The sequence below is a fragment of the Triturus cristatus genome, chromosome 9 (genome assembly GCF_964204655.1).
Source record: "Triturus cristatus chromosome 9, aTriCri1.1, whole genome shotgun sequence".
Lineage (NCBI taxonomy): Eukaryota > Metazoa > Chordata > Amphibia > Caudata > Salamandridae > Triturus > Triturus cristatus.
Genome location: NC_140592.1, coordinates 1,104,625,133 through 1,104,647,179, shown reverse-complemented (window position 1 = coordinate 1,104,647,179; position 22,047 = coordinate 1,104,625,133). Strand labels below are relative to the sequence as shown.

The following is a 22,047-nucleotide window of genomic DNA, read 5'->3' as shown; positions in this document are numbered from 1 at the left end:
TTGAAGCATCTGTTTAAACACAGCATTGGAGACCCTAAACTTGACCATCAACAATTGGAACACTGAAGGTACAAGTTACACGGCCCTAAAAGACTCAATTAACAAACAAATACACCAGCTCTCACAGGAAATCAACATCCCTTGCCTCAGGGGAAAACTCAGGTATACAGCACTCAAAATATCTTACGAGCTATGTTCCCTCCAAGCTGCGCGCCTGCGCACACTGCCTTCACCAAGCGCTCAGTACTAATCTGAAAGCGCGCAGATCGCTCAAGGCATTAGGAAGGAGAGAGCCTGCCTTTTGTTAGCAGATCGTCTTTTAGAAAGACAATCAGTGTGAAAGGCAGTGATGCTGAGAAACAGAAAGCAAACCCGCTATCAAGGGGCTCGGAGGTGTCGGACCCCTGTGGTGGTAGAAAGCAGCACAACAGCCTGGGCGGGCAGAGCACACAATGAGGGGGGGCGCTACAGACGGACCGAGCAGGCATTTTTAGGTCTCGCCTGAGCCAGCGCTTTAGCGCTGCTCTCATGAGAGCTTTTGTAAACCGGGGATTTGAAAGTGCAAACTAGTGCTTTCACGCCGCCAACTACAGTGCATGTGCGCCGGGCGCGCGCACCATTATTTGCCAGCCTGCGTGATCATTTCGCGGCCGCTTTGATGTTCTCAGTGAGCCGTGCGGCCACTGAGAACATCAAAACGGCCGTGATTACTTTCACTTTAGCGGCCGCTTTGATGTTTGATCGCGATCACTTTCGCGGCCGCACGGCGGCTTTGCATAGCCAATAGGTTTCACTTTTGGGACCTTATAAGTATTTAGTTATGCAACTATTGCATAGCTAAACACTTATATGGTCCCAAAGGCGAGACCTATTGGCTATGCCAATGCTCGTTATTAACTTGACCTGTTCCTGCTTTTTTTTACTATTAGCCTGGGGGTATGAGCTGCACAGAGGAGATTTTGACAGGTCTGCCTTCTGTTACATCTGCTTGGTATAGAGCACAAAATGTCCTGGTTTTAAAAAACCTTAAAAATGACAGAGCTGTACTTCACAGCTCTGTCACTTTTAAGGTTTTCTACAAACAGGGCATTTTAGCAGGACAGCGTTTATTCACAGGGCTGTGGTCAAGAAGAAGCTGCAGTTAGGTTCATCACCTTTCCAGGGGAAAAATACCAGCTATTTTTAAGAGTCTGCAAGGGCATGATACTAAATAGGACTGTAAACAAAATCGAATGTACTCCTGTGTAATATGAATTTTCTGCCTTTATTTACCTTAATTATTTTTAAGGCAATGTTAACTTCACTCTGGAACACCTATGAAAAAGTTTTCTATTTATATTTCCTGTTTGAAGTTGTACCGATAAGGGCTAAAAATAATAGCTTTAAGTGATTGTGCTTATTTTTGTACCGACCGGACATTACGATACCAGAGGTAGAAAACAAACCAGGTGACTACCCTTGCTGCAGTCCATTATGCATCGTGCACAAGGAAAGAATATCACATGAAAATTATATGGTACAGTATTTATGAAGCCTCCCCAAACCCAAGAAATGTTGTTGTAGTGCGGCATAACTGGCAGAGTGTTTGTTTGCATTCACCTAAATGTATTGTTTGGTGTCATAAGTGAGGTCGAAGGTGTGCTCCAATTGCGATGCAGTCAGTCTGTAGGAGCATTTATGCATGGAAGTGAATGTGAGTGAGAAATAGCACATTGGGATGCCTACACCTCCTGTTACATCCTGTCACCTGCACCTGATGGATCGTTTTTCTAGGGAACAGTTAGTTCTTTGCTTTTTGGTGATCTTGACAATTGTTGATTATCCTTACTCGTTCCAGGAGGGTTGACCAAAGTTTGAGATCTTCTGAAATTGAACAAGTAGTGGAGTTACGTCATTTCTTCAATGGATTCCACACTGGTGGATCTTAAATATTACATTGTTTTAAGTCCAGCGACACCTTGAGGTGACAGACCAGCCTACAAATGAATTTGAATATGTTTTGTCTCCCTATGACGACTGAGAGGTTGACTGGAATCAAATCAAAACACACATTAAGCACTTGTTAACTTATAGACAGCGTTTGCTTGAGTAGGGATATTTTGCATGTCAGCGCACGTAGCCTTACCTGTGGCGCACAAACATCCTTCTTTGCCGCACACAGAGGAATAAAATTAGAGGGAAGATTGCTTACGAGAACCGTAAAATACAGCAATACTTGAAACAAACCATAGGAAAGGAATGCCTGAAAGACATCCTGTGGGTTAGGCTAGTACCACTCCAGATAAAAATAAATACAAGTTGGAAATCTCTCTTCTTTAACACAGGATGCCGACTTTGCAGCTATAGAAAAGAGACATTATTGCATCTCATACGCTGTTGCCCAACTCTGAAAGAGATCCGACAGGAACAACTAAAACCGATCTTCTTGTCTCAGGGGGCACAGACCTGTGTAGAAGTGGTCAGAGCCCTTTTTACCAGTACTACATCCTCAGATGGCCAGAACCTGTTTGAAAGAAGTCACCAAATAAAGACCCCGGAGAACTCAACCCTCCTACTAAAAACAAGTGTTTGTGAAATGGAGGGGCATTGAAAGGTACAATGGGGATGTCGACCCCCTGTCCTAGTATAATTGTGGCAGCTAGCATTGCTGCTATCCCGCTCTGCTCCACCTGGCACTTCCATTTGCTTCCTTGCATAAGTTTTAATCCTTAGCATATGGATGAACTGTCAAGACTGTCTGGCATCTTTTTTACTCCCCGGTCAAGTAGCAGTGTGGCTGTTAGCTTTGTTGATATTTTGCTGTGTTTTGTGCTCCAACCATGATCAATGTACATGGAAGACGTAGCACTTTATTTTGCTATTTTGCACGTTTCAATCATCAGGACACGGATGAATGGTTGTGGAAATTCCGTTTTTGTGTGCGGCTTCTTGTACAAAGACTTTTTGGTAAACAGGGTGGAACTGGGGTGTTTTTTAAAAGAAGCATTTTTTTTATATAAGAAGAAATGAATTACTCATTTAAGAACATGTTGTAATAAGTTATTCTATGATTTTATTGGTGGAAAATTATAATGATTTTAATTATTCACGCAATAGTACTCAATCATTTAGGTGAGACTTTACAAAGGAATCTTTTCGTTTTCTTAATAACTCTGGCACTATTTAACGAATCTGTAGGAAACTTTAAAAAACAAATGTTCATCTCTACTTTGGCTCCTCCGTTGGAAGTTTCTTGCTGATCTGTAATGTGGAGCCCAGCTACAAGGGGAAGTGCCTAAAGTGTGAATTTCCATTGGAAAGTTTGCCATAGGAAACTTTGCTCTTTGATCCACCAAACACAGTTTAATGGAATGACACCAAATTCGGCACAAAGTTAGAATTTTACTCACAAAGCATGCTTCTTTTTTATTTTGTGTATATTCATCCACTAGTTTTCAAGAAATTCGTGCGTAAAAAAGGTGCTTGGGTATCCATAAATGCGTTAAAAGTTAGAGCTATCTGGTGCTGTGGTACATCGCGTTTCGATTTTATTCACGTTTATTTGGACCAAAAGATCCTCAAACATTTTACACAAATACCTTTAAAATATATCTAAAATCTCACATCATTATAAAAACATCAGAAATCATATTATACTTTCAATTCCCTTTCAGCTTTGCCCATGACCGTATGCATCAGATAGTATTACATTTCATTTCTAAAATCATTTAAAAATGCTTTAACCCTTTGCATGAATTTCCCGATATAGCAACGGCTATATCTAAATGGCTAATTTCTGTTACAAGGGTTACTGCCTGGGCCCTATCTTTTATACCATACTTCTTAAAAATCGGACGTAAAAACTGTATTCGAATATCTAAAAGCTTTTTTACTATTAGCCTGGGGGTATGAGCTGCACAGAGGAGATTTTGACAGGTCTGCCTTCTGTTACATCTGCTTGGTATAGAGCACAAAATGTCCTGGTTTTAAAAAACCTTAAAAATGACAGAGCTGTACTTCACAGCTCTGTCACTTTTAAGGTTTTCTACAAACAGGGCATTTTAGCAGGACAGCGTTTATTCACAGGGCTGTGGTCAAGAAGAAGCTGCAGTTAGGTTCATCACCTTTCCAGGGGAAAAATACCAGCTATTTTTAAGAGTCTGCAAGGGCATGATACTAAATAGGACTGTAAACAAAATCGAATGTACTCCTGTGTAATATGAATTTTCTGCCTTTATTTACCTTAATTATTTTTAAGGCAATGTTAACTTCACTCTGGAACACCTATGAAAAAGTTTTCTATTTATATTTCCTGTTTGAAGTTGTACCGATAAGGGCTAAAAATAATAGCTTTAAGTGATTGTGCTTATTTTTGTACCGACCGGACATTACGATACCAGAGGTAGAAAACAAACCAGGTGACTACCCTTGCTGCAGTCCATTATGCATCGTGCACAAGGAAAGAATATCACATGAAAATTATATGGTACAGTATTTATGAAGCCTCCCCAAACCCAAGAAATGTTGTTGTAGTGCGGCATAACTGGCAGAGTGTTTGTTTGCATTCACCTAAATGTATTGTTTGGTGTCATAAGTGAGGTCGAAGGTGTGCTCCAATTGCGATGCAGTCAGTCTGTAGGAGCATTTATGCATGGAAGTGAATGTGAGTGAGAAATAGCACATTGGGATGCCTACACCTCCTGTTACATCCTGTCACCTGCACCTGATGGATCGTTTGCTAGGGAACAGTTAGTTCTTTGCTTTTTGGTGATCTTGACAATTGTTGATTATCCTTACTCGTTCCAGGAGGGTTGACCAAAGTTTGAGATCTTCTGAAATTGAACAAGTAGTGGAGTTACGTCATTTCTTCAATGGATTCCACACTGGTGGATCTTAAATATTACATTGTTTTAAGTCCAGCGACACCTTGAGGTGACAGACCAGCCTACAAATGAATTTGAATATGTTTTGTCTCCCTATGACGACTGAGAGGTTGACTGGAATCGAATCAAATCAAAACACACATTAAGCACTTGTTAACTTATAGACAGCGTTTGCTTGAGTAGGGATATTTTGCATGTCAGCGCACGTAGCCTTACCTGTGGCGCACAAACATCCTTCTTTGCCGCACACAGAGGAATAAAATTAGAGGGAAGATTGCTTACGAGAACCGTAAAATACAGCAATACTTGAAACAAACCATAGGAAAGGAATGCCTGAAAGACATCCTGTGGGTTAGGCTAGTACCACTCCAGATAAAAATAAATACAAGTTGGAAATCTCTCTTCTTTAACACAGGATGCCGACTTTGCAGCTATAGAAAAGAGACATTATTGCATCTCATACGCTGTTGCCCAACTCTGAAAGAGATCCGACAGGAACAACTAAAACCGATCTTCTTGTCTCAGGGGGCACAGACCTGTGTAGAAGTGGTCAGAGCCCTTTTTACCAGTACTACATCCTCAGATGGCCAGAACCTGTTTGAAAGAAGTCACCAAATAAAGACCCCGGAGAACTCAACCCTCCTACTAAAAACAAGTGTTTGTGAAATGGAGGGGCATTGAAAGGTACAATGGGGATGTCGACCCCCTGTCCTAGTATAATTGTGGCAGCTAGCATTGCTGCTATCCCGCTCTGCTCCACCTGGCACTTCCATTTGCTTCCTTGCATAAGTTTTAATCCTTAGCATATGGATGAACTGTCAAGACTGTCTGGCATCTTTTTTACTCCCCGGTCAAGTAGCAGTGTGGCTGTTAGCTTTGTTGATATTTTGCTGTGTTTTGTGCTCCAACCATGATCAATGTACATGGAAGACGTAGCACTTTATTTTGCTATTTTGCACGTTTCAATCATCAGGACACGGATGAATGGTTGTGGAAATTCCGTTTTTGTGTGCGGCTTCTTGTACAAAGACTTTTTGGTAAACAGGGTGGAACTGGGGTGTTTTTTAAAAGAAGCATTTTTTTTATATAAGAAGAAATGAATTACTCATTTAAGAACATGTTGTAATAAGTTATTCTATGATTTTATTGGTGGAAAATTATAATGATTTTAATTATTCACGCAATAGTACTCAATCATTTAGGTGAGACTTTACAAAGGAATCTTTTCGTTTTCTTAATAACTCTGGCACTATTTAACGAATCTGTAGGAAACTTTAAAAAACAAATGTTCATCTCTACTTTGGCTCCTCCGTTGGAAGTTTCTTGCTGATCTGTAATGTGGAGCCCAGCTACAAGGGGAAGTGCCTAAAGTGTGAATTTCCATTGGAAAGTTTGCCATAGGAAACTTTGCTCTTTGATCCACCAAACACAGTTTAATGGAATGACACCAAATTCGGCACAAAGTTAGAATTTTACTCACAAAGCATGCTTCTTTTTTATTTTGTGTATATTCATCCACTAGTTTTCAAGAAATTCGTGCGTAAAAAAGGTGCTTGGGTATCCATAAATGCGTTAAAAGTTAGAGCTATCTGGTGCTGTGGTACATCGCGTTTCGATTTTATTCACGTTTATTTGGACCAAAAGATCCTCAAACATTTTACACAAATACCTTTAAAATATATCTAAAATCTCACATCATTATAAAAACATCAGAAATCATATTATACTTTCAATTCCCTTTCAGCTTTGCCCATGACCGTATGCATCAGATAGTATTACATTTCATTTCTAAAATCATTTAAAAATGCTTTAACCCTTTGCATGAATTTCCCGATATAGCAACGGCTATATCTAAATGGCTAATTTCTGTTACAAGGGTTACTGCCTGGGCCCTATCTTTTATACCATACTTCTTAAAAATCGGACGTAAAAACTGTATTCGAATATCTAAAAGCTTCTGACAGTCCATTAGTATATATAAAATGTCACATGAAGTGCCCAAAGTGCAGGTGCATTTTCCCTTACTGTCTATCATAGAGCATTTCACCCCATTATTTGCGTAACAGGGGTTCACCCCAATTCTTAACCTTAATATTTCTCTTCGTAGATGCCAGTCGGGTAACCTATCGACATAAGGGAAGCATTGTTCGTTTTTCCACGCAGGAGCCATAACATTTCCTGAAATTTTATTCAAGAGATAGTCTTGATCCTGTGCACGTGAAATTTCTTTCCCCTGCACCCTAAGTTCCCTCTTGTCCATTTTCATCAGGTAAGTGTTGGGGCACAGTTTAACCTTCATCAGGCGACATGCCTTTGTGATAATAGTTCTTATCTCTTATGCCCTGTTTAATTCACTCTTCTCAATTTCGTTTTTGCACTATTGTGATATTTTAAGAATCTCCCCGGTTCCTGAATGCTGCCAGAAACGAAGTAAGGCCATGCAAGCTAGAATGCCCCATGAGGTAATTCCCAGTTCAAGTCTCACCGCCTGAACCATTGCCGGTTTAGGCAATGAGAATACATTTTTCAAAGTTTTACCCTCCTCGGCATCCCAACCATATTTGCCACTCAGATAAAGTAATTTGGCACCATACAAAAACTGAGGGGGAACCATAGCAGAGTAAGCTTTTAAAACCGGTCTATTGGACATTGCGCCATAAACCGTATTACATTTTTCAATCCGCTGACCGATGCTGATGATCTCAGCTTTAGTGCATCTAGGTGTGTATGCCATTTCAGGCTTCTTTCAAACCACATTCCCAGATACCTATATTCTACGACCTTTTCCAACTTCTCAGCACCCAGATACCAAGTAAACCCAATTTTCTTTCTGCCAAATCCTAGTATCTTTTTCTTGTCCATGTTGACAACAAGTTTTTCAAGCGACAGTAATCATTGAACCTACTTAGCTTATTTCGCAGGCCAATTTCAGTTAGGTCCATAATTACTAGGTCGTCTGCATATAATAGACAAGCAATATGCTTTCCATCTTGTGTCAGGCATACCCCGTTTACATTACCTAGAATTGACGGCAAATCTGCTAACAGTGAGTACAGCAGAGGGGCCAATACGCACCCCTGCCGCAGCCCATTTCCAATCTCAATTTTTTCGGATAGCCTTCCCTCTGTATCTAAAATTATCTGGGCCCAGTTATTTGTATGGAGAATTTGTATCAGTCCTAACAAATCCTTAGGGATACCATATCCAATTAAAGTCTCCCACAGCAGCTCCCGGTCCACTAGATCAAAGGCTGCGCGGAAGTCCACGAAGCAGCAGAACAAACTTCCCCTCTGCTCAATCGACTTTCGCGCAATGGACCAGAGAGCGAAGCAGTGGTCGACCGTAGAATGTCCCGATTCAAACCCCACCTGTTCAGGGGGTACAATCTGATTTACTTCAGCCCAGTCCCTGAGTAATCCCAATAATACTTCGCTATATCCAGGAGATTTACTAACCTGTAAATTCTTTGGCGCTTTTAAATCACCCTTCTTATGGATTGGCCCTATGATGGCTCCTCTCCAGTTTTCAGTAACAATCTCTGACTCTAGGATCTCCTGAAACATCTTTGCGAAAAGCTCTACCCACCACTCCGGTCTTGTTCTTATTATAACTGCCGGCAGATTATCTGGGCCTGCGGCACGGGTAAGGTTCAGACTAGTTATACTTTTCATAATGTTGGTGAAGATAAAATAATCTTTTAAATCATCCCTCACTCGTACCCATGCTATTGTATTTGCCTTATCTTGTAATAGCCATTTCCCATACATTTCTCCCAGGTAGCACACCCAATCGTCTTCAGGGACCATACAATCTAGGGATCCTATTTTCCTACCGGCACCCTCTTGGACCAGCTTCCAAAACCCTTTCACATCTTTAGATTCAATTACCACCAACATATTTGCCCAGCAACTATCTTTATAAATTCTTTTTTTTATTCCTAATTAACGCTTTATATTTTATCCTTAGTTTCTGGAGGGTCCATGATGCTTCCACATTATATCTTGCCCTCAATCTGCTTTCGCTTTGCCTGATAAGTGCCTTGGATATACGGCATTCCTCGTCGAACCAGGGACACTCATTTTTGTTAGATCTTTTACTTCCTAACCCCTGTTTACTTCCTTTAAATTTTACCCGTAGGCTTTCCACCAACGTACTTATTATATTTTCAAACCAGGCACTGCCATTTTTAGATGAGATTTCTTCTAAGGGAATAGTCTACTGGATACCCCTTAACTTTTCTATATGTTCTTCTGATATGCGGGTTGTCAGCCGTTTAGGGTATTCCACGTGTACCTGAAGTGCAGTCTCTCTATTTTTGCCCCTTGTTATATGTAACTCTGACCTCAGTGGGTAATGATCGCTGCCTCCAATTTTTGCTACCTCAAAAGTGTTTAATTAGGCCAAAACCCCAGGCATGGGTAAACACAATCTATCGGGCAGGGTTGCTGGCCATTCACAAAAGTAGGCCTAGCTGGCCAATCCATCTCCATTCTCCCATTTACACATACCATACCCAATGAGCCCATTAACTGTGTAAAAGCCACATCTTAGGGCGAGATCTCTCCACTAGGAAAATTGGCCACATCAATATTATTGTATATTAACATTTCCTTACACCAACAATCTATCCTACGGGGGTCCAATCTGCAGAATCAACATTTTAAAATATTCTTGTCGGATTGGCTACCAGAGCCTTTTCACCCATCTGCCATTTTGGTACTGAGGATCTGGATAAGGAGCCGTCAAAATCTCACTAACTTGTGGGAACATCTGGAAAAAATGTTCCGGCTGCCATTACATGACTCGAAGACCAAGTCTTCAATGCCCCGAAAAAAGATGAGAGGGCAAACAAGGGGGCAGGGTGAGCACACCCTGACCCCACCAGGCCTATCTAGGGTAGGGAGGGGGGGGGGGGGTTCCACAGGAACCCTCCCTGTGATTTTAAATTAAAAAAGTTTACCTTTTGTCTCAGCATTTATGTATTTAGCGGCTGGATCTGCGGATCCCAGCGAGACCCTCTCACATTGCTCCGCAGTCCTCTCCGGATCAACAAATCTTAGGATGATCAAAGGATTCTCCCTGGATTTGAGGATATATGGATCCAAAAATATATATATTTTTTTTTAAATCACTGAAGGGGACAGTAGGAGATCAGACTCTGAGTCCAGCTGCCATTGCCCAGGTCATGAACAGGGCATTGTCTGCCCGCGGAGAGTTGGCTGCAAGGCCTGGTAAGATGGCAGGCCCTGGAGCCATATGCAGTAGGGGTTGGCCATAATCGGAGGGTTTAACGCAGGGCCTGGGAAGAGACTAGGCACTGCGGCCAACCCCCACTGCACTGTGCAATGCTGTACATAGCAGGGACTGGCTACCCATGGAGGGTTGGGTGCAGGGTCAGTAATTAGTCTGACTCCTGCTAAAGGAGAGGATGGTGATGGTTCTGCACAAGGGAGAATGGTCTTGATGTGGGGGAAGGCACCCCGGAGGAATGTCCAGCTGGATGAGACAAGACAGCTGACCCCTACTGCAAGATTAGATTCAAGGACTGGGGGACAGTAGATGGATGAACCTGTTGGAGGGGACTCTGGGCGATTCTCTCAGATATTCTATGGACTTGTGCTGCAGGAGTGTGGCCTCCAGAAGGAGGAGGCCCTTGACCTCTGCTTTGCAAGTGCCCAAAAGAGGCCATGGGACTTGGAGGATACAGGCAGGGAGGCACTCACTTGGAGGTGCCGCTAAGGAAGGCCTTCGGCCTGAGACAGGTAATAGGCCCCCATACTGGAGACAACTCAGGTGCAGGAAGGCAGTGCAGTAAAAATAAAGCTCTCAAAGGAAAGTTTAGAAGCCAAGAACCAGAAACACATATTCCCAGTAGCTGGAGCTGGCCACCAGGAGCAAAACGCACTGGACCCTGTCTAAATTGGCCCACCGGGGCCTGAGAAAAGCAAGAGAAGGCTTGACCCCCTGAGGGACCGGGGACATGTGTAGTCCCAATCCTGAAGCTATTCAAATTGTTCAGGGAGGAAAATGGCAAGGGGATGCACGTTGCACCCCACCCCTGTTCTCGAGAACGGTCCCTTTTCCCCCAGGGACCGACAAGCAGAAAGTGGGGCCAAGAGGGGTGGACATGGGCCTCCTTCCCACTAGAATTCATCCCTGGGGGCCCCCATTGCCCTGGGTGCTAATAAAGGTAGAGCCAAGAGACTCCAAGGGCAGCCATAGAAAGGCAGTGTGTCTCATTTGCCCCGTGTGGTCATGTCTGGGCAAGGAGGGGGCAGGGAGTGCACAACACAATAGCATCCCACCCGCAGGAATGTGGGCAGGGGAAAGAGGATGCCAGCAACTCATTGGCATATAACAGATGTGCAGGCGGCAGGCACCAACAATCAGCACATGCCGGATGTCCCATTGGAGCGTCGGGGACACCTCGCCATAAAACAAGAAGACAAGAAGGATTACTGTAGAGCAAGTCAGAAATTAAAAAAATAAAAACAGAGAATAAAACAATGTCACTCATCAGTGTGCACAACCTTGGCCAAAATAAGTGTCCCAGAATCCTCTGGGCACTGGTGGATTTGCATATGCGGTTTTGTGGTATCCCAGGGAGAGCTAGGGCACCACAGCTTTCAAAAACAATGTTTGTGGTGCTGCCAGGAGTGTGGCAGTCCGCACAGCAGTCCCCACACAGATTTTCAACAACTCGTCTTACGTCTTTTGGGGGGAGCCCTGAGATGATGACCCAAGGAGCGGTTTTCTAGGTTTCAAGCCCTTCTTGAGTTTGGGCTTTTTCTCAAAGGGCTCTGGAGTACTGGGGACTCTTTTGGCAGGCCTTAAGGCAGAGGTGCAGCATGTTAAAAGTAGAAGAAAGACTCATGCACACAGGTTATTGATACTTAAATGCTTTACTGACAATCACAAAATTAACAGTGAATCATTACATGCTCTATTGAATGCCTCTGTAAGATCGTAACATCCTTAGTGATTTTAATGGTGTTTCATTGGCATCGGTGGGGCCGGTATCTGTGTTGGTAACAGCGACACACTGAGCATTTATCTACAATGGGGTGAACGTTTCAGGCAGCCATTTCCTAATGACGTTACACATAGATTTCAAGACTCTCTGGATGGCCCATTTTGTAGCTCAATTTCAACATGTGTCAACTAATAAAATTTATAAAAAATGAATGCGTCATGACTTACGAAGATGCGGGTTCAGTGCTCTCTTTAATTGGTCCCCTTTTTCTGCCTTTGACAGTATTTCATTCAACCTGTGGAAGGCAGCGTGCATGTAATTCATTAAAATAATTTAGTGGCACAAACTGTAAACACATATGATGGTATCAACAAGCATAAAAAGCTGTGGGTGTCCTTGTCTTAATAGAAAGTAGTGAGAATAGATGTCTTTGTTCATTTGATGTCTTGATTCATATCTAAGTGGGAACATCCTGTGCCAGCCGGTTCGAGTGCTGATTTTCACAGGTGCAGTAGTTGGAGCAGTGTATCTGTTTTGTACAACATTTAACAACAATTTACCTTTGGTTAATTTCTGCTGGACTAAAAGGTGTGAGGTGATATTTTTAGCACTGAGGTCTTATCAGATCAGTGTGGCTAGACTGAAGGAGTCACTGCTTACTGTTTCTTGGATATTTTCCATGGGCTAGCAGGCAGCTTGTTCTGGCCTATACATTTGTTGGCAAAATGGACGTTACCGCTACTGCCTTTACTGTCACTAAATTGGGAGTGAGCATCCTGGTGGGAAAGCCTCTTCTGGCGAGCTTGAGCTGAGCCACCCCAAACCTGTTGCATTTGTTAATATTGGTGTTTTATTGTAGCACCATTGTTGTGAATTCTGAGACACACTTTACTTCCTTCAATAACTTTTGCATTTTAAAAGGATTTTATAATGATAGATGCTACATGTGGTGAAAAAGCCAATAGATTTGACAGATAAATGATAGTGTCACTTTACTAACTTGTGAGTGGAGGCATTCAAGCACTCATGCATTCAATCTATTACACAGCCTTGCACTCATGCATCCATTCATCCACTCGCTGGCTAAATCATCACAAACTTGTCAAATCAGTGAAATGGCCCTTTCATTTATAAGCTGGATCTACTTCTACTGGCCTTTCCAATTCTTGTTTATGCAGGGTTTAAAACTGCACTTCTACCAATTATCATGTGATGCAAAATTGTACTACTGCCCAATGTAAAGGTACTCACTGGGCTAAACTTGGAAGAATGAAAGACTGATTTAGTTTTGCTGACATTCACAGTCTTCACTTGCAGCTCAGAGACATAGTTTGAGGCAAGTGTTTACCTCGCGGAGTCATCCTCTCAGCTAAAGCGGTCTTCATTCACCAAGGAAGGCAATACTCACTGTTCCCAAACATGTGAAATCCTGCAGGGCCACAGTACTAACCCTACCTAACCACACTGACCTCCCACCTGAGTCTGAAGAGCATTTGGTTCCTGAAGCAGGCTTGTTGGATCAAGAGGTGGGTGCCAGGAATCCCAGGGTCTGTCAAATCCTTTGACAGGAGTACACTTGAATAGTGTGACAAAGTGAAACTGTCCGAAAGCTGGCCTGAGAGGAAATCAGCTGTGACTGTCCGTGAATGGGAAGACAATCCAATTATTTGGAGAGATGACAAAGAACACAATTGAAGAGGGGGACTGCAAACAACACATGTGGGTGAGTGACAGGGCTTGTGAATGCTGGAAGAGAATGGGGGCAGGTGTGACTTGGTATGTGGAGAAATGGTGAAGGATACATCGCAGATGAGAGGCAAGAGTTGTGCATCCTGGAGAGAAATGGGGATTAAACACCACTTGATAGTCATTCTTGGAGGTAATCTGATTTTATTTTATTTGTGGTATTTATAAAAGTCAAGCCTTACTAGTTGTTATTATGGTTTATTAAATAGTGCTTGAGATGCACTGAACCACTGTTGAGACATCACACCTCTCTGACACATCAATGACAGCAGTCCCAGGAGCTCTGTCAGGTATCCCAAACAATTTGGATCAGCACACACTTTGGAGCACAGTAGAAAGGCGCAGTTGTGTGAATAACTAGGCAAGGGAGGAGGGGGAAGCTTAGAGGATCAATGTGGATGGTCCACTGGTCCCACTCAGAGCTTACTTACCATTGGGATCGTTGGGCCTGAGCAGAAAAATAAGATTAAAACTGCAACTGTTTGAAGATGGCAGATAATGTCAGCCATCTTGAAACTGTAGCAGTTTACATTGCTCACCCTGCCTTGTGAAGGCCTGACCGCAATCAGGTACACTTGTGCAGCGTCTAGTGCCCTGTTTATGTGCAATTGTAGGGGTAGGTGGGGCATTTGTAGGATACATGTAAAGTGTTTAATGAATACTTTGTGGGTGCACATGCTCAGTCATGACAGCCAGAGCCCGTGCGACCCATCACTCATGCTGCCATCCAGCCCCTTCACAAGAGCTTTTATTGCCGTGATACACCCTCAGCAATGGTGGCGGCAGAGGGAGCAGCAGGAAGGTGTAGAGAAACACTGTGGTGGGCTATGTGGGGGAAGCTGAAGACTCAAGACAGGAGCCATATCGGTTCCTCAAGGCGCTGCCGTGGGAGATCAATTGCCATACCTAAGAGGACAACTTCGAAAACAGATCATCAAATGAAAGTGCTCGATGTAAACCATAGACTAATCCCAAAATGTGTTGGAAAACCAGTGAGTCAATGCCTGAAGGCTATTGGCCAAACAAGACCGGTTAAAGGGAGGTGACCCAAAGGCTCACAGTATATTTTATATAGGATATGATGCGCTGACATGAGACCTGGAACTTATTCAGAGTTGTTTTTAGCTTTTAGCCACACCTAAAAACATTTGGAAACATGTACTTATGTTTAACTATTGTAGACACACACGACAAAATATCAGATAATTTCCAAACAATATACCTGTCGTTCATACTTTACAAAGAGTGTGCATGGACCATAGTTTCTGTGTGAGGTTTACAATTATCTAGGCAGTGTCTAAAATACCTGTCTGAACGAATGTAGATCAAATATTTCCCTTCAAAATAACACCATATTTTATAAACTCTACAGTAAACCCTCTACTCACACAGATATGAAATAATCAAAGGCCTTTAAGCGAGCAATGCACACTACAGCACAATCTCTATTTTTCAGAAATTCTGTGAATTCTGTATGCCAGGACGGCTAAAGCCCAAGCTGAATATAATCGTGCCCAAGGACTAATGCAAAGTACAAAATGAAGAACAATGATATCCTGGGCCGACATAATTCCTATAGACTGGATATGCTATTGGCCAAACGTGGAATTACCTTTCTACATCAAGTAAAGGTTCTGGAACTTTGGCGTGGTCCACTGGGTAGTGCTCCCGCACTGCAAATTTCACATCATCCGCCTCATCTGTGCGAAACCTGAGGAGGTTCAAAACAAGGTATGCGTGGTCTGTAAGCACAATGTTTCCCTGCAAAGAGAACAAACAAGGAATACTGAAAAACCAGCATGGCCCTGTTTCCTTTCGCGCTCTTAAGTTTTCATTTGTGACTACAATGCCCTTTTGCAGAATGCAATAGCTACAGCATAGAGGCATTTGATGACAAATATTGGGGCACACTCCACTCCACTCTACTCTACTCACAGCATATCTCCATAAACCTATTCAGCCTTTGATCTGTGATGTAAACCTCAGAATCCTTTAGAAAGCCATCCCTAGACCACTGAAAGTTCTTCGATGCCATGCTAATTTCTGACTATGTACTACATAAATGCAAAATAACAATAAGAAAGTGTGCATGGAGATGGATTTATATACTCTAGCTAAAATGCGCCAGTTTAACTTTTTATTGTGCAGTAAAACAATAACCTGGAATTAACAGTATAGGCAATAACGAGTATAGGCATGGCACACTGCAAATGCCATAGGAGATGTACCCTCCCCACCTCTTTCAATGTCATACAAATAGGAAACACAGCCAGACCTCAAGTGGTGCAACAAGGGAAAACAGGAACCATTGTGTGCTGAATAGACCTTCCATCCCAAAACATATCTAGTGAGTCAAATGTCAGTTTGTCCACCCTGAAAAGGATCTCTTCTCAGGAGGATAAAATTGTCACTTCACACCCAGTTCAGTCACTACTGCCTAACTGTATAACAGCAGTGGTATGCAATTTGACAGAACTTCCTGCCAAGGTGCACTTTTAGTTTTACTAAATTAACACATTTAGAATTTCCAATCCAATATAGGCTATCATAGGTGGGAAAGACACCTGCGGCAGGACATTTTTAGAACCGAGTTACCCGAAGAAGGCTAGCACGCCCCCTTTCATCCTACTAGGTGGCTGTGCTGGCAGTACAACAAAGACTGAGCTTTCTTACTTTGGATTGGCTTGTCTATATGGGACCCAATTCACAAAATCCAAAGAAAAAGAGTTATACATCTTTTTTCATAGGATTACTTTTCTCATTGGAACAAATATCCGACTCCTTTGGGATTCCCAAAAAATACAAGAAGTAGAGAAGGCAAACTACGTCAGGAGATACTTGAATTTATAACATATATGCATGAAGAATTTCCACCAAGTTGAAATTTTTGCATGCGTACATGAAACACAACTATGCAACAACCCTTTTTTTGTCATTCTTTTTCATGAGGAAATATATCCCTATTTAAAAAGGCCATTAGCTACAGCCTATTTAATATGGGGATGCTCCGTCCCCTCTCCGACACCCAAGACACACTTTAGTGTTTGTCAGGAACAAATGTACATGAGCTTCCAAGATGACAAACTACCTCTACAAGGTATGTGAATTCCCATCACCTTACAAATTCGTGAGTTATGACTTACTTCTTCAGAGTTGCAACCACAATCAAGCTCCTAACCCTGAACTTGTGAAGGTGGAAATCCACAATAGTGTCAGAGTTTCAACATTTATAAGTTCAACTTATAAATGTAAATTTACATTCGGAAAATGTATTTTCTGCATCTTAGTTACATTTCAAGCCCAGCGATATTTGTTCCATGGACGTGCACATGCTTACCAGAAGAGTAATAGAAATGGAGGTGTAAATGGTGAAGACATTAAACTATAACTTCACGTATAGACAGACTTAAGCGTTTCAAGAGTGATTAAAGGTGTGGACATTAGGATGAAAGGGGGGGAAGATATTAAAAAGCACTTTGAGATCCTAAGTTTAACATACATGTGCTAGTGGCGTAATCTAACAGTGCAGATTCATGTTTGAGATTCCCAAAAAGTGAATTTACACTCATAAATAACTGAAAGGTGGGAAGGCCCGGAACAATGGAACACCCACAAATGTTGTAGATGGCGTACATTCATTAACGTCTGCAAAGCATAGTCCCAACCAAAATATAACCGGAGGGTTGTTCTTGTCTAGAGCAGCATTTGTTAGTCCAGGGTGGGAATGGGGAGAAAAGACCCCATGAAAGTTGGGAAAGAGAGGAAGGGATTTTTGGAAAGGAAAAATAATTTCAATGTGGAAAAAAAAAAATTAGTATGTGCAAAAGGAGGTCTTTTAAACATTTACACATGCGGAAATGTACGGTATATTTTTACGGGAAGCTACCAATGTTGCAGTTTCCCAGAAGTACCCAGCCAGTAATTGAGAATTTAATAATAATACAAATCCTATAAATCTACTCCAAGGCCCAATGCAAAGTAGCAATGAAAGGCGAAGGCATTTATCCAACCCAGCAAATACCAACACAGTGGGATGCAGTATTTATCAGTTTGGGATATGGTCCTTTTTTTCCTCTAGAAAAACGGGAGTTACGTGCAGAATTTTTGCTTTCTACACCAAATACTGCACATAACGGAATATACCACAAGATTTTCACCAAATAAACGTGGCCATGTTTGACCTGACAAAAAAACGATCATTGAAACCTTATGGCGTGTGGTGTTTACCTCACCTCATGGAATTCTGGTTCCTGCACAAACAATGGTTGCACAGTGTTGTAAACTTCTAGTAGACTTTTTTTGCAAGACCGGAGGCTTCTTTTATGCTATCTTAACTTGCATTTATTTATATAGCAGCAGTCACGATATACTGAGGAAAAAAAACAAATCCCCAAGAGGCTTAGAGACAACTACCCAATGGGATACATAACATAGTACATGGTAACCACCAATCAGCATACACCATAACCTATAATACTTACGTTGACTGCGAACAGACCTCTTTTCTTGCTGCTCACAGTCAAGATAAGTATTATTTATTCTCATCATTTCTTTGATATTATTGTTACAATTGTATTTTCACTATATGGTCTTTTTGTTGCCTTTCTTTTATTAACTTTGTCAGTCACGTTGTAAATTGTTGCAGCTTTATTCCTCACACGCTCTGTGTGCCACGTGCTGCCTATGCGTCTTCGACGACATTCGCCATTATAGTTGCTGTTGTGAAGATGCTCTTTGTTGTGACCCAACTGTTGCCATTCCTTTTCCTTAGCTGCATCTTCCCTACTGCTCAGCCAGGAAGAGTGCTGGAGTGCTTGGTGATGAATAGAATGCTGAATGGATGCCTGGTGATGTGCTGAGTGTCAGTTGGAGTGTGCAGGCTGAGTAGCAGGGAGGCTGCTCCTGGTGGGGCTGAATTTCCTATTGACTATTTACCATCTGAATATCCTGTAACAAAGACTTAATAAACCTACTCATGTAACCTACATGTGGACTTTGTTTGTATTACAACACTCTTCATGTCAGGTTTGCCTCAGGATTTCGCGTCCAGAAATTGCCTCGTTTTTCCACATTAGCTCATCCTTTTTTTATCTTTTGTGGGCCATCTTATGGTCCTGACTTGAGGCAGCCTTCTCTCCTCGAGCTCCGATCGGTGCCTGTACCTCCAACGTGGAGTCTCTGAGCTTTGTTCCCGCTCAGGGGCACAGCCCACTTTTGTTCTCTCCGCTCCTTCCGTCTCAGTCTAAGGTCTTCTCTTGGCGTGTACACTCCCTTAGGGAGGAGACAGTGTATTTTCGCCTCCTTCATCAAGTTTAACCCCTTTTTTCCCTGATATAGGTTTTCCTCACAATTACTTTGCGATGAAGTTGGATAGTTCTCCTTTATTACAGGCGAATGATGAGAATGAGGATAATTTTTAAGACATTATAATGAGTTTATACAGTCCTCTGATGAAGAGGCGGTGGCAGCCTCTATGGACAAAGTGACAAAGAATATTGAAAATTCAGTCGTAAATCTGATGTTAAAGACGAATTTGGCACATTCTGCTGGGGAAAGCAGAAAGCGCAAAGTTATGAGAATCCCCATTTTGGCTACTAGTATTCAATCCAAAACTAATCCAACTATTGCGCTGGTGACTAGTGAGGTCTCCTCACACAAGGTTGAGGATGTGGTTCCTCCCAGGCCTCCTTCTAAGGAGGGGAATAAAGTGACTGCTTCCAAATGTAAATTACATTAAAAACAATGTCACTAATAAATCGCCTGCAATTTGCATTTTAAAAAATAACAACACAGATGATGACTTGGGCGATCTGGATATGGATGATGACAAGGATGGTTTTGGGAATACAGTTCCTTTTTCAGCCCTTCCTTATTAGAAACCTAAGGTGTCCTCACCCATGCACGATCCTTTTGGGGCAAAGATTGTGCTGGACACAGAATGTATCCCTATGACCCCAAGCTCATACACCACCCTAACTCCACAGAATAGTTTCCTGCAGAGCACGTGGGAGATTATATAGCCTTCAGACTTAGATTACCTATTGACAAGCAAACATGGAACAAATTAAAATCTGAATGTCCTAGACCTTCTTTGTCTTTAAATATCTCCTCCACCCCAATCCCTGACCCGCTAATGCTCACATTTTTTTCTCAAATTTGGCAAGGATCCGCGAAAGGGAATGGGTTTAAAGAGATTTTTGTTTACTGGGCAATGCTAACTCTGCAATCACATATGAACGGAGAAAAGGACTGTTACTCAAGTTCGATCCCAAGTTTGCAAACCTGGCTACGATGGATCCTGGAATAAAAGCAGGCTGACTTATATTTGGGGATTCATTTATAAAAGAACTTGGCAAAGATGTTTCCACATTCACCTCCCTTGAAACGGTTCAACAGTCACTCCAAAACGTTTTTTCCCAACAAGTTTTGCAAGGGTCAGTAGAAGCAGGTGCCGCTTTACTGGCCGTAACTTCCACAAGCCTCAGTTCTACCCGCAAAGAGGCAGAGGTTTCTGCAGCCAAATGAACTTCAGATACACAACCAAACAGGTGAGTCTCTTTTTTGACCAACTTCCTGTAGGAGGTCGACTTTGTTTGTTTCTACCAAAATGGCAATCTTGAACTTCAGATCCCTGAGTTTCAAACACAGTTGAGGGTTATGCAACACCTTTTCAAACTGCATTTCCAAGTTTTCATCTGAAATGTTTAACCTCACCTCATTAAAAATAGAGCCTCTGCTACACAAAAAAGCAATTCAACTTTCCACTCCTAATCTCGCAGATTTTCTCAGTTCCCTATTCCTTGTTCTGAAGAAAAACAAAAAGATGAGACCTGTAATCCATGTTTGTCAGTTCAATCAGTTTGTGATCTAAGGTCATTTCAAAGTGGAGACGATCATCCAGCTCCGAGATCCCTTACTTGAGCACCACTGGAGGGTCAGTTTATATTTACAGGATGCATACCTCACAGCCCCTTTACAGCACAATCACAAAATGTTTCTTCAGTTCCAATGGCAGGGAAAAACATGAATTTTCCTCTCTCCCCCATGGTGCTTTACAAAAACCAAAGCTTGTAGTAGGCTATCTCCGATCTCAGGGGATCAGACTTATCAGTTATCTAGACGATATTGTTATGTTATGTTAAAAGCATTTATTAAGCGCACGTACACCAACGGTTTCTTGGCGCTTCAGGAAAAGGTTGAGGTAGTGAGCAGGAGGAATACTTTAATCGGTGTAGGACTGCGTGAACAACCAAGTCTTAAGCTGTTTTCTGAACTGGGCCAGAGAAGTTGAAAACCTGATCTCCACCGGAAGGGAGTTCCAGAACTGTGGGGCAAGGACGGAGAATCTTAGTCCGCCATGTTTCTTTCGCTTAACTATAGGAACTTCCAGCAAGTTCAGATGGGAGGATCTGAGATTGCGAGAAGGGGTATAGCGGTGTAAACGCGCTGAGATGAAGATCGGACGAATGTCTTGTAGAGCTTTAAAGATGGTGCAACCCATCTTAAAAAGGCCGCGCATACTCACTGGAAGGCAATGTAGGCTTTTCATAAGGGGACTAACATGATACCATTTAGGGTGTGAGAAAATCATCCTAGCTGCTTGATTCTGAACCAGTTAGAGACGCTTAAGTTGATAGGCGGGAATGCCAACATACAATGAGTTGGCATAGTCCAGGCGAGAGATCACAAGGGCAAAAGTAACCAGAATCAGGGCCTCCCTGCTCAAGAATCTACTAATCTTCTTCAGTCTGCGCAACTGAAAGAAGCCAGCTGAGACCACCGATCCGATCTGGGCCTTCATCGAGAGATCGTTGCTGATAATGACCCCCAAGCTCTTGGCGGAGACAGTAGGTACAGGGGGATTACCGAGTTTAGGGGGCCAAAAATTAGAATGCCAGGGGTTAGCAGTGCCTCCTGTCAGGATCAACTCCGTTTTATCCGGGTTCAGCTTCAGCTGATTGTTGTTCATCCAGTCACTTATGATGACCATCGTATCTTGGACGTTGGCTTCAGATGAGGCAGAGATATTAATATTGAACACCAGTTGGAGATCATCTGCATAATTGAAGATTTCAACATTTTTTTTCCCCCTCAATGAGTGGATTAGTGGAAGAAGGTAAAGATTAAACAAGAGCGGGGAAAGAGAGGAGCCCTGAGGAACCCCACAGGTGATATCCCTTTTTATTGAAGAGAAACCGGCGAGGCGCACCGCTTGAGACCGATTTCTCAGAAAGGAGGAGAGCCACCCCAGAGCCAAGCCCCGAATTCCGGCATTGGCGACACGGTTGATCAGAACATCATGATCAACCGTGTCAAAAGCAGCCGATAGGTCCAAAAGGATCAGGGCCTGAGGGGTGCCAGAATCCGCTCCCTCCCTGAGTACATCCATAACAGACAGGATAACTGACTCGGTAGAATACGCAGGTCTGAATCCGGCCTGGTGGGAGTCCAGGATCTGAAACTGTT

General features: G+C 42.6%; 1 protein-coding gene across 2 annotated transcripts in view; it reads right to left on the bottom strand.

Moving 5' to 3' along the window:
- Positions 1-22,047, bottom strand: part of NEMF (nuclear export mediator factor) — a 453,826-nt gene that overhangs the window by 326,273 nt on the left and 105,506 nt on the right. For both annotated transcript variants that reach the window (XM_085627010.1, XM_085627011.1), the window contains exons 5-6: positions 15,194-15,342; positions 12,063-12,130 (exon numbers count right to left, since the gene is read on the bottom strand). In XM_085627010.1, coding sequence (XP_085483136.1) covers positions 12,063-12,130; positions 15,194-15,342 — 217 coding nt within the window. The remainder of the gene's footprint in view (positions 1-12,062; positions 12,131-15,193; positions 15,343-22,047) is intronic.